Here is a 13,710-nt window from a genome sequence, read left to right on the forward strand (position 1 = left end):
TTGATACTTCTAATACTTACCTTGAATATTTGGAGTTACTTTGTTAATTTAGATTCTTGTAAATAAATTAAATTATTTTAATTGGTAAGTAAGTTCATTTTAACAGTCAAAATGAGGAAAGCATGAGAATGAGGGTCACATTCAAAAAAAAAAAAAAGAAGAAGAGGAAGAAGAAGAAATTTTAACCATTTCTCTAGTTTCTGGGATTAGTGGCTATTCAGCCAACTGTCACACAATCAAGCAAATAATAACACAAGTAGACAAGACTGTTACGTGGTTTTATGCCTACATCCACAGGAGAACAGTGACCATTAAAAGCGGAAGAAACAATGTGAGGGAGAGTCATAAACATCTTTTTTTTTTTTTTTTGAGAATACCACTAGATTGAAAGTTTTACAATATCTCTAAGCTTTTGAGAAGATATTCAATACCTCCTCTCTCGCAAACTCAGATTCAAAAAAATCTTTAGTTCTCCATTCCGAGTTCCCACAAAATACCCCTTCACTTAGGCGTAGGAAACAACCTCCAATGGATAGGATTGAAGAGAGAGAGAGAGTGATGCTCCATCTACCGGAGAAGATAGAAAATGAAAAGATAGATACAGAGAAAAATGGATAATTGGGAAGATAAATGGTTTAATTTTTTTTCTTCCCTTCCTTTTGTCTACTAGGGAAGAAAGAAAGTTGGGAAAATAGATATTTAAATATCAAATCTTTTTATATTTGAAAACAGAAGAAATATTTTCAAAATTGTTTTAAAAGACCATTTGACCATGGGTGGGGAAGGGGTCGGAGAGAAGTGGGCAGACTTGGATTGTTGATTGGAGAAGAATTGGCTTGGTTAGGGAAGAGGTTGAAGAGGAGAGGGCAATGTTGGATGCGTAAACCAAAGAAGAAGCTGCTTGCGGTGAAGAAGCCGCTAAAGATTAATTGTCATGGGTAGGAAGATATGACATGTGTTATTTTCTAAGGTGAAAATTAATATGTATACTTGATAACTAATTTATTTTTTCAATAGGAAAAGGACATATTTACCTTCTAAATGTTAAGTCTCTCCTCCTCCAAAGCTTTCTTCTCAAATTTGGAATGATGGCAATTGGAAGAAAAATAGTGTTTGGGAATTGGGATTATATATCCTTCCTTCAGTCTCTCTAATTAGCTCAGTTATAAACGGATCAACCCATTTATGGCTCAGTTATAAATATATAGATATTTAATTAACTATTTAATAGTAATATATATGTTATAAATATATAATCTAATAAATCGATTATAAATATATAGTATAATAATGCATATATTATAACATATAATGATATGGATTATATTAACTTTTATAATTAAAAATAGTTGAATATATTATTTGTACTTAATATTTGTTTGAGTTTGTTAAATGGGTTGTGTCATTTGACCCATTTATGACTCATTTAATTATATGGGTCGGTCTGCTTATGATGCATCTAATATATTTGATTGAACTGTTCACAAGCAGGCTGTAAACAGGTCATCACTCTTTTAAGTATTTTCTAAATGTAGTATGTTGCCTTCGTGGATTTAGTTGTTAATGTTCAAAGAGCTGCTGCTTAGACTACATAGTGTTATAACAACACAATTTTTTTTTTGGGAAAAAAATAGTTCTTTTTTTTTTTCTGAGGAAAGGGAGGGCCGGACAGCTACTGGAATCAGTAAAACAAGTAAATGCATTTTAATGCATAGGACAATGTATAGAACTCTATCTAATTATTTGCTGTTTTAATATCTTTCTTGGGTTATGCATCATTTTAGATATATTTCCAAACTGATTAAGCAAATATCTTTCTTTGCAGAAGGATGTTACTTGGCACGAGGACAATTGGGACAACCATGAAAGCAAGTTCTTAGCTTTTACGTAAGAAGATATCGAAGCTTTTCATTCATCTCCAATTTTTGTTTTTCTGGCCATTAGATTAACTAAAATCTCCTATCATTTTGCTTACTACCTCTTGTTACAGAAAATTTCAGTTTTAACTTTTTTATGTAAAGTTAGGGATTAGAAAAGACACAAGCTTATCCTAATTATGACCAGCTTCTCCTAATAATCTTTTGCCATAGGCTTCATGATGATCAATTTGGAGGCGACATCTATGTAGCATTTAATGCACATGATTATTCTGTGAAAGTTACCGTACCTTCACCACCTCAAAATAAGCAATGGCATCGAGTGGTAAGTGATTCTTCTATTCTAATACTTGCATTTTACTTTTCTGTCTTGTTTGATGCCACCTTCCACCCTAATGTAGCTTTTATCCAGCTTTAAATTACAGATATTAGATCATAATATTGATTTTATCTAATTATCTTCTCCCTTGAATGTCAAAATAACAAATACCTAATGGCACCACAAGGTCACCAACAATGATCCTGGATGTTTTTGTTGGGAGGGGACCAATTTCACCCAAGTTATGGTGGTGAAACATTGCTGACCGAATTTCCTCTATGTTGCAGATTGATTCAAATCTAGAATCCCCCAAAGATTTCATTCCAGAAGGCATATTATTCACCAATCCCTGTTACAATGTTGCTCCATATTCTTCAATTCTCCTGGAGGCAAAGCCTTGAACACCTACCATCTGCTTATGTGGAGTCCACAGCTGCATCAAGAGTCAACATAAAATAGTTTTCCGCAAATATAGACATCCTTTTCAGGAAGGGTAAGTGCATCTGTACGTCTCAGATGTTCACATTTTGTATACGTTTTGTATTGTTCAAATGAGTGTATTAGAACTCATAATAAAAACCTATTAAATTCATGCTTAGAAACAATATCTAAAACCGATCTGTTACATATAAATTGTTGTTTTAGGTGGTTTTTTGGTCCGCTCAATAATTACCAAGAACAATACCCTTGTAAATATTTGTTAACCTCTTGCAGAATGTTGCAATAAATTGTTTGGTTCCTCAAAGTTAATCTTTATCTAATAATTATAATTTTGAAACTTTGCCTACTAATAAGTATGCTTTGTAAATGTAGAATGATTAAAATCTACCAATAGCATATCCCTGAAAACAAGATTCTGAAAAACTCTTAGAAGACAATCGTATTTTGTGAACCATTTCTCAAATTCTTGTCAAGAAATTGCTGTTTATACTCTTCAATCATCATGAGTAGTTGGATGCGCTGTGTCGCATTGTTGCAGAATATGTCAATCTAATTTAAGGTCCCATTTCTCATCCAAAAGTCATAAAGCAAGTCTTTTTTTTTTTTTGTTGTTGGACGCCTCTTTAAAGGTTTTCAATAACTTTTTCTTTTCCTTTATATTTTTCTGAAAAGAGGTTCACACCATCTTTAGTGCTGAATAGTCTATTTATAATGTGATTTATGCATAGAATCACAGTAAATAAGCTCCTCTAAGAAAGGCTGCAAGGGTGCTCTTCATTGTCTAGGTTTAATATACTGCTAATTGATTTTCTAGTTGATGTTTAATTTAAGAAAGCAGCCTTGCAGCTTTTGAATTGTCCTGTAAAAGTTCATTTCCTGATCATAATTTCAGAGTCACATCTTTTGTAATGCCTCCTTTTTCCTCTCCCTGAGGAGAGAAACTTCAGGGCTTAATGCTAAGTTTAACCAATAGCATGGATCAGAGGAGAGGCAAATTATACTGAAATCATGACCTTGTTCGATGTTTATTATTAGACGCGGAGTTAGTTAAAGCATGAGTTACTAATCCATTCTTGGATTATTTTTTGATCAGAAGTTTATCTACATGAAATTGGGTGGAAAGACCCATTCCTTTTTTTATCATGAAATCTCATTCTTGCCTAAGCCAGTGTTTTCGTTCTCCCTCTACTTCTCCTATGGAGCTCGCCACTTTCCCCTCTTTTGCTTTTCCTCCTATCGAGCATGTCACTCGCCAAAGAGTGTGCCACCTGCTTTGCATCCGCTAATCACTCCTCATTCCTCTTTTGCTTCTCCTCTCAAGCCCATTGCCTTAACAATTGCATGTGCGTCAAAGCCTTCTACGAGCTCGCCTTTGCCTTTGTTTTTTCCCCTCTTTACGTGGGTGAGTAAAAAATGTTAAACTGAAGGATTGAATTCGGATGTTTGGTTTGATAAATTAAAATTTTTAATTTAAAAAAAATATCAATTTTTTCAGTTTATTATTTTAAAATTCATAAACTGATTAAATCAAAACCATATCAGTTGATTGTTATATTATAAATAATACTGTAAATAATCTATTGATATATTTGAATCAAACAATATATACACAACTCGATTGATTGATTGGTTGACTAATTGATTCATTGTCCACTGATGATATTATTAGTTGATTGATGATGTCATTAATTGACGGATTGTATTATTAATTGATTGATAAGAAAATTTTAATTAATTTAACAATTGATTGAATTAATTAATTTTTTATCAGTTTGATTTTTGATAATAAAATTATCAAAAAAAAAAACTTAATAGATTATTTTTTGTTTTGTCGATTAGATTTTGAATCGATTGTTCATTGCTACTCTTTCGTTTCTTCTAAGCTTGACGATGAGCCTATTGCCTACCTTGTTTCCTTTAGCCATCCTTCCTTTCTCATCTTCTCCTCCGATTGAGCCCACCATGCGCTTGTTGCTCGCCAAAGATTGAGCTGCAATTGCCAGTAGGGACACAATGAGATGGAGCCTAGTAGATTCAGGTCTAAGAGGAAAGAACGATTAAGAGGAGGAAGAGGAAGACAATGGGGTATAATAAATATTTTTATCACTTTTCTTCTCTTTTTCTTTTTTGTACTTTGTGAATATGGGCCCGATCCTATCTAAAAGCTGTAAAGATGGTGTGTTGAGTATGATGAATTGGTTGTTAATCTCGAGAAGACTTTTTGCTCTATAGCTAAGTTTCCTTTCGATCTTGTACATACAGAGATGAGCTAATAAAACATCAGTGCCTAGAAATCAAGGGAGGAGGCTTTAGCGAAGGTCCTCCAACGCTCAAGTCATTATAATCTGGACGGGTGGATGAAAAACAGTATAGAGCGTACGTGAGAGTAGGTTTTAGATGCCAAAGAGTGTACCTTGTTAACGGAGAGGATCCCTTTATATACTACCTCTCATAACCTTCGCAATCATGAGATGACAATGTGTGTCAAAGGTTGTTAGGTAAAGGAAAGTATATAACCTAAGCAATGTGCAATAATTGTCTGAGGAATTTTTTATTTATCTACATGTATACCTCTTTTGTCGTTTATAGCTTGTGTTATGTTGGGTTGTTGAAGGAATATGTTATCATAAGTGGTCTATTGGTAGGAAACATGATTACTCCTGAAGAAGGTTCTAGAAGAATATTTTCTAACATGTTACTGTTATATTCTGACAGGTTGTTAGGATTCTCTGCTCATGTTATCTGTTGGGTATATCTTGATCGACCCATAAGACTGGTCGTCTTTATATTTGTCTTTGCATTAAGCAGCTCAGTTATGTTCTGTATAAGCCTGCTTAATTATGTATTATGTTGTGTATATCTCGGCCAACCCATAAGGTCGACCGTCTTTATATTTGTCCTTGCATTAAGTTGATCAGTTACGTTCTGCGTAATATTAGCTACCCGTTCAAAAAATAATATGATGCATTGGGCATACTAGAAGTCCGTTCAAGGAACCGTATGATGAACTGTGCATGCTGGAAACTCATTTGGGAATTAAATATGAAGTTGAGTGTCTTAGGCTCGGCTGACCTTTTATCTGATCGTACATTCATAGTGAGATTTATGAGGCTAAGGGATTTAAGTCTGGTCGGTCTTTTATCTGATTAGGCATGTATAGGGAGATTTTTAAGGCTCATGGAGGCTGACCCTTATCATGGTGGCAAAAGGCGAATACGCTCGCCCCCAGCGCCCCCGCCAACCCGTCCCAAGGGCAACACGAAGAATGTAAATCATGAGCGACTACTAGCCTTTGGAATAGTGACTAACTCATAAGGGAGACATTTACCTCGGCTTTACCGAGATTCGAATCTCAGACCTCATGGTGGCAACACCTCATATGCTAGCCACTAGACCGTCCCGAGGGGACAAGACTGACCCTTATCATGGTGGCAAAAGGCGAATACGCTTGCCCGAGCGCCCTCGCCAACCCGTCTCAGGGCGAACACGAGACTGACCCTTATCATGACCATACATGTGGTTGATCGATTGCGAGGTGTGTCAGACATTCTAGTCGGCCCATAAGATCGGCCGTCTTTAAATCAGGTCGGGCACGTTATTTTTTCAGTTCAAGGGTGAAGCACTAAACCTCTTATGTTCAGCTAGTGTAAGGGTCAGTCCGCTTTCTCCCATCCGGCTTGCAACTAGGTCGGGTTGGACTTGAAAACCTTAGTGTTGGGCGAGCAATCACACCAGGTGGGGAATGCTATCTTTCCTTGACTTTGACTATCATATCATTTTAATTTTAACTGGCACATCATCTTCTAAGTTCGTTCTTATAACCAGTATCAGGCACCTAATGTGGTTCGTCCCTTTACTATTCACTCCTTCAAGTAAACTAAGCATAAAGGATGAGTTGTAAACCTCCTCGTCAGTGTAAGAATAACCAAGGAACTCGAAGAAATTCATTTCTACAAAATAGAGAATTAACATTGCAAAACGCCTTAGATATATTATAAAAAGAGTGAATGCATAGAAGAGCCATGTTATTAGTTGGACCTTGACCGAATAACTTGAACAAGAAAATACCCATCAATCGACCAAGGAGGTGAGCATCTCATTGGGAAGTTAGAACAGTACTCGTCGGATTTCTAAGAAACCAAACATCATTTGGCATGTCATATATATCTCTACTTGAGCTTAACGAGTCCAGTGGAGGTAAATGGTAGAGGGAAATGTGTAAACCGTCTCACATTGGGAAGTCAGCATCTATCTATGTTGGAATGAGTGAATCGTCTTTTATCATATGGATTCCCTTGGCTCATAGACTTGCCATAATAGTGGAGATCAATTTCTGATTGAAGTATATCTTCATGGGAAAAAAAAATTTCTCATCTTCTAGTCATTTGACAGTCGGCTATAAGTTGACTTTATAATTTACCACCCTTCACATAATATGGGAATGAATTATGAGGGACACTTGGAGTGGGCGTAATTACCTTTTGTTATAAAATAGATTTCTTTGGCTCAACCAGGGCCGACCCTGACTTTTAGGGGTCCTTGGCGAAAAGAGAAAAGGGATTTCTACGGGAATTTTTTTTTTTACTAACGTCAATTTAAATAGAGTTTAATAGAAAATTTAAAAATTAATATATTTCATTTAAAATATGATAAACTCCATATAAAATATATTTATCAAGATTCTTTAAAAAGTGCAACACCATACAAAAATATGTTTCCCAAGTTTACCCTGACTTTTAGGGGTCCTTGGCGAAAAGAGAAAAGAGACCTCTATAGGAATTTTTTTTTACTAACATAGAATTTTAATAGAGTTTAATAGAAAATTTAAAAATTAATATATTTCATTTAAAATATGATAAACTCCATATAAAATATATTTCTCAAGATTCTTTAAAAAATGCAACATCATACAAAAATATGTTTCCCAAGTTTCTCCAACAAGTGATATACCTACAAATAAAAAAAACAAGTATGAAATAATCATTGAAAAAATCTAGATCTTCTAGCATTTTGAGAAGCAAAATCAATAATAAAGTATTCCAAATCAAATTTTTCTAACACCTCATTTTCTATGCATAAAATTGTCAAGCAATTTACATTCAAATCATTATCATCATTTTCCCTCAATTCTTCTTGCTCATTCTTGCATGATTATGATTATCATTTTCTCTCAATTCTTCTCACTCATTGATTGCAAAATCATTTAGTTCTTCTTGATTACTCGATTGTTACTCATTTGTTGCATGATCATTTAGTTCTTCTTGACTTTTTTCTTATAATTCATCAACGGAATCTTCAATTGAAGAACTAGCTTTAAAAAAACTTATGAAGAATACCTTTGTGAGTTTTAATAATCTGTTTCACTTTTTTTTGACTCCCAGATTGATATTTCTTTAGAAACATGTTTGTTCTACAAATTTCAAATGTAAAAATAAAACACAGAAAACTAGCAACAAAGCTAGCAATGGAATAAGAACAAGCAGTGAAAATAATAGTGAAAGAGCAATAAAGTCTGGTTTATGCTTGAGGCAATCGATATAATCTATTCTATAATAATTAAAATTGGGATGATTTATTTAAACTCTTTTAAATCTATAAGAAATTTTTTAAAATATTGGACTCTAATATAATATTAAAAATTAATATTGAATATTGACAATAAGAAAAAATATAGATAAGTAGGTAACTTATGTTGTATGTTTATATATTGATGGATGATAATATTGATGAAACTAAATTTCAATTAGAGAATAGACTTTTCTAATTTAATTAGAAGAGATTCAAAGGAGAAGAAAAGAGAAAATTAACTTCATGATTCAAACTTTACTTTTGTAAACAAATTAATAAAGAAAGAGTTGGGTAAGGAATAAAGTCTTGAAAACGGAAAAAATATCGCTTACATTCTTTTTTTTCTTTTTTCTTTTCTTTTTTAGATATTGTTCTTAAATTTTAATGGAAATTTTTTTTTTTGACCTTTATTAAATCAATATGTTGTATATATATTTTTGGATCTTTATTAAAATAATCCAATAAAATAGTTTTTTTGGTTTTTATTAAAAAAATCTAATTATATATAATATATATTGTATATGCATGTCAAATTTGGAGCCCCTAAAAATCAGGGACCTCTTGATGACATACCTCAGGGTCAGCCTGGGCTCAACCTCTTGATCAACTAGAGGGATGATATCATAGAGAGTTTGATGAGATATCAAGAAAGAGTAAACAAGTCAGAATATGCTAGAAACTTAAGGCGACACAACCTAGAGGCTCACTAGATACCTTCGGGGGATGAAAAACAACTACAAGAGAAAAATCCAATAGCAAAGGAGAAGTTACCCGGGACCACGAGTAAAGACTAATGCAAGCCAAACAAAAATAAAATTAAGACGAAGTCAAATGAAGACAATAGGGGAATCTTTTATAATCTCACAAGATAGTGAGAGAGAAGCCAAGGACAAGTTTATTTGCACATCGCTCAAAACATCGCATTGCCAAGTGAAGCCATGTGTGGAGATCCTTTGGCGATGATAGGCCTCAATGTGTGCCTAGTCAGGAGGAGCTTAATTTGTATCCCACTCTAAAATCTCATTGTACTATCTTTAGGATTGTAAACGAGCTAAGTCGAACTAAGTTTATGGATAAGATAAATGAGACAAATCAAATTGAGTTTAAAATTGGCTAAGCTATTGATTCGATTGTTCACATTGGGCTCCTTTTTTAAAAAAAAAAAGTTTGACTTTGATTCGAACTTAGTTTAAACTTATTTGTTTAGATGTTATTGAATTTTTAATTTAAACTTATTTGATTATTTAAAATTTTTATATTTTTAAACTTGTTCAGTTTGTTAGTGAGCTTGACATTGTAAGTTTGTTTCTTCATTTTAAGAGATTATTTATTTATTTAATAAAAGTCTTGTTGATAAATATGGGTCATAAATTTTGTTCCGACATTTTACAATCTGTATTTATGAATATTAATGAGCTAAACATGTATTTAAATTTATCCATTGAATTTAATAAATTATCTATTAACTTTGTGCATATTGAATGAATATAAAAATTTACTCATAACAGTTTGACTCATTTACAATCCTATCTCAGTATAATGTGTCCAATCTCATAATATTAGCATTTGGCAATGCTTAACATAAACCTTAAGACCTACAAATAACACATTGACTAAAGAAGTCTCCGCCCTTCTATTCCTTGTATCGTATGAAATGTCGGCCAAAAAGAGAAGCTCCATCGCAACCATCATCCTCACCTCTATAACCTATCTCTTTCTCGATCTCCCTTAGCACGACAACCCTAAAAAAAGACTTCGACGAGCATGTTGTCATATAAAGAATAATAGTGCTACTAATTAAACATTAAAACACTACCTTGTTTTTTTGCTCCCCCTTATGATAAGAGATGAAATCCCCATCATTAGCATCCACTACATAATCTGTTCCCCCTCCTAATAATTCCAAGCATAATAGACAACACCACTAGCAACAGAACCTTCAACCCAAAGTGTAAACAACACTCTCAGAAAGCATATTCTTCATCATCATTCCCAACTGGACAACATTACTACACATTTAGCAGGCATATTATCATGTGCCCCTCAGAATTAAGAATCACACTGCAGCAACATTATGACAGCAAATAAAACAAATTTATCCACACAATTTCCATTAAATTAGTTAGCCATCACTATCTTGATTGTCACAATTACATATAGCCTTTTTATTATATCTTTGGCCTGCAAATTTTAAGCTTTATTAAGCTTCAAATCTACTTGAGTTAACTGAACATAAGATAAGAGTTGCAATTATTAAGGTTCACCTAATTAGCAAGTTGCCTATAAATTTAAAGTCAATTTTTTAAGTTCATTTTAATATAGAAAAAGAAAAAAAAAAAATCAAAAGAGCACTGTTTTTTTAATCATCACATGAGCAACCCTCTTTTATGTTTTTATTAAAAGAACATCTCATCCCACCAATCCCTATAAAATAATAAGTCACTCTTAAGAACATTATTTGGCATTATTATCTCTTGTCACACCTGTTAAATTTTGAATCGATCAGTCAGTTGTATGAACATGACAAGTCTACATTATAACAACTCTAATTTCGTAGTTGTTACAACGTGAATATCATTAAACAAGATAATTTTAAATTGTAGTAGTTACAGTTTGTACCTACTACAACTTGAATGTTATTGAATAGGATAAATCTAAGTTGTACCAGCACTGATTTTGTATTTGTTACAATATGAATATTATGTGAACATGTCAAATTTGCACTTTAACCGCTAAAAAATCTTAAATACTATAACATGATTTTTTTTTTTAACAGATTAAGTATACATTTTAATAGCTATTAAATTATAATTATATTTTAGTAGCTATTAAACTATAATTGCTCCAATATAACATATATATTGTTGAACATGTTAAGTCTACCCAAATTATTTAGGGTTTAAATTTGAAAATCAGTTTATCAAAAAATAATTAAACAGTGGACAGTTATGTAATTATAAAAGGGCTAATGGGTGGGACTCACCTAGGAAATTCCTTAAAAATAAAAAACACTCCCTTTCATTATTGCCCATTTTAATATGAAATTAATAAATAAACAGATAAATAAATAAAGTATTCTGCCTTTGGAGCTCGCAGCTTTATATAGTTGCCTCTGTGCATGTGTTTTCTCCAGTCGCAGCTTTCTCTCTCTCTCTCTCTCTCTCTCTCTCTCCTCCAGGCTGGCCGTCATGGAGTTCTCCGGCGTTCGCCTCCCCCTGCTCGTGGCGGCGCTGGCGATCCTGTTCGCTGTCTCTGCCGCGCAGGCCCCCGGCCCGGCGCCCATCGGACCGCCCACCCCCTCGCCCGCTCCTCCCACTCCGGCGCCGTCGCCTCCCCCCACCCTCCCCCCGCCCACCCCGGCCCCCGCCCCCGTGACCCCGGCGCCCGCCCCCACCTCACCGACTCCAGCTCCGACGACGCCAGCACCCGAAGCCCCCTCCCTCTCCCCTCCCTCCCCCACCCCCACCGGCGGCAATTCCCCTGCCCCGGCCATTGAACCTCCCCCTCCGACCACCAATGCTGCCACCACGCGGCGCACCGCGGGATGGGACTCCGCCGCCTTCGTCGCCTCCGCCGCCGCCGCCGCAGTCGCCTATGCGCTCTAGGACGAGTTAATTAATTAACTAATGCTTCTGTTGCTGATCGATCAATTTAAATTCTTGGTGGTATAAATAATTTGTCGTCCCTATCGCTTGTTTCTTTTTCTTTTGGCTTTTCTTTCTGCGTGTGTGTTAAAAATAATGATAATAATTCTTCTACTGTATATCCATAACTTTCATGTAAGAGTGGTTTCATGCTCGCTCATGTATCTGTACATAATAAATTCTTTTTGCTCGGGCACGATGATGCCATGGTAAAAAGTAGGATGACATTCGATATAACAACCAGGGTTTAAAATTCACATAGAACAATTCATACGTCTTCAACTACAAAAATGCTGTAATATTTTTTGTCCAAGCTTGGGATTCCCAAGAATTTTTAACTTCAAATACATGAAGTATGGGATTTTAAAGAAAGAATGGACTATATTGATTCTATTATAGTATTGTAAAAGATTATTTTCCCTATTTAAATATGTGATTAGGTCCCACAATAATAATTTTATCATTACTCTAAGAGTCATTTCTGATTATTAATTCGAAGTAGTCTATATAAAATATCATTAAGAATTATATTAGTTTAGCAGCGATTTTAATAAATGGCTGTTTCAAAGTGTATTGGGAGAGAAGAGAAGAACCAATTCGCTTGTTCGCATGGTAATAATGCAGGATGAGAATATTCCTCCTGAATGGGGAGGCAAGCAGCCATGATAAATGATGGTTTCTTTTTGGCATCTTTTTTTTGTTCTTGTTGCTTTAAGTTGCTTTTGCTTGGCATATTTCAAGAGGCAGTTGAGAAAGAAAGCCAGAGTCCTATTCCTATTTCTCAGTCACTTTGTCCTTCAGAGAACTTTCTCTCTCCCTCTTTTTTTTAATAATCTAGGTGATGCAATGATGATGAGAGGCCCTAACTTGCTGTCATGATGAAGATCAAAGGAGGTCAAAGTCAAGACGGTCAACACGTATAAGGCATCGACCGATCAGGCGAAGCATACCCCGATCGGGAAGAGAAAGGCTCAATCCGATATCATCTTTGACTCGGCCATGAGCCGAGCACCCGACGCTCAAATAAGAGGATGACAAAGGGAGTAGTATGCAAAAACTGGGCCGAGCGGCTCTTCCGCTTAGCCTAGCAGCAGACTCGACATCAGCCAAGCATGCAGACAGTAGACTTCCGGCCGAACGACTATCCTGCTCGGCCCAGCAACAGAGCACGCGGACAATGGACTTTCGACCGAGTGGCTATCCTGCTCGGCCCAGCAACGGAACATGCAAACAATGGAATTCCAGTCGAGTGACTATCCCGCTCGGCCCAGCAACAGATAACGCACGGACGGCGGAATTTCGGCCGAGCGACTATTCCGTTCAGCCAAGTAATAGACACAATAGGCTATCTTTTGACATCCTTTTGGGAGCTAGTGTCGTTGACAGGTGTCATGGTCAGACAGAGGATCGTACGACGAAAGCTTACACTATCACTTCAGAGATATGCTCGGCATGTTAAGGTACTGTGTCAGAGACACTTTATTGATGAGTTTTTTCAGGAAAAACTTAGGGACGCATGCTCACCTTGGGAAGCGTGCACGCATGCTACAGGAGCTCTATATAAAGGGGGTCCAAGCATCGGCGGAGGTATGCAATATTTTACTATTGCGCTACAGTCTTCTCGTTGCTCCGCTCTTTGCTTCTTCTTCACCGGAGACTAACTTGAGCGTCGGATGGTCATCGCCAGGGACCCTTTCCCTGGCTTGGCACTGACGTCACTTGTGTTGTAGGTCAAAGTGAAGGCCACAGGAGGTTAGCGGGAGCGTCACATCCCCAGCATCCATCTCATCGACTTTTGGATATGATCATATTTGGTGCCGTCTGTGGGAAGGTAACTTGCATCCAAGCCGAGAAGATGGAG

At 35.7% G+C, this 13,710-nt stretch overlaps 2 protein-coding genes across 2 annotated transcripts in view; both read left to right on the forward strand.

Moving 5' to 3' along the window:
* The window catches only part of LOC122026750 (isoamylase 3, chloroplastic-like), a 33,346-nt gene extending 30,400 nt beyond the window's left edge, over window positions 1-2,946 (forward strand). Inside the window, exons 9-11 of the mRNA XM_042585474.1 lie at window positions 1,826-1,887; window positions 2,091-2,202; window positions 2,484-2,946. Coding sequence (XP_042441408.1) covers window positions 1,826-1,887; window positions 2,091-2,202; window positions 2,484-2,597 — 288 coding nt within the window. The 3' untranslated portion in view covers window positions 2,598-2,946. The remainder of the gene's footprint in view (window positions 1-1,825; window positions 1,888-2,090; window positions 2,203-2,483) is intronic.
* Window positions 2,947-11,393: 8,447 nt separating this feature from the next.
* On the forward strand, window positions 11,394-11,810 carry LOC122026751 (alpha carbonic anhydrase 8-like). The gene has a single exon (XM_042585475.1). It carries the CDS (start codon window positions 11,394-11,396, stop codon window positions 11,808-11,810), a length of 417 nt encoding a protein of 138 aa, XP_042441409.1.
* The last annotated feature ends 1,900 nt before the right edge of the window (window positions 11,811-13,710 follow it).

Source organism: Zingiber officinale, chromosome 10A (assembly GCF_018446385.1).
Source record: "Zingiber officinale cultivar Zhangliang chromosome 10A, Zo_v1.1, whole genome shotgun sequence".
In the NCBI taxonomy this organism is placed as follows: domain Eukaryota; kingdom Viridiplantae; phylum Streptophyta; class Magnoliopsida; order Zingiberales; family Zingiberaceae; genus Zingiber; species Zingiber officinale.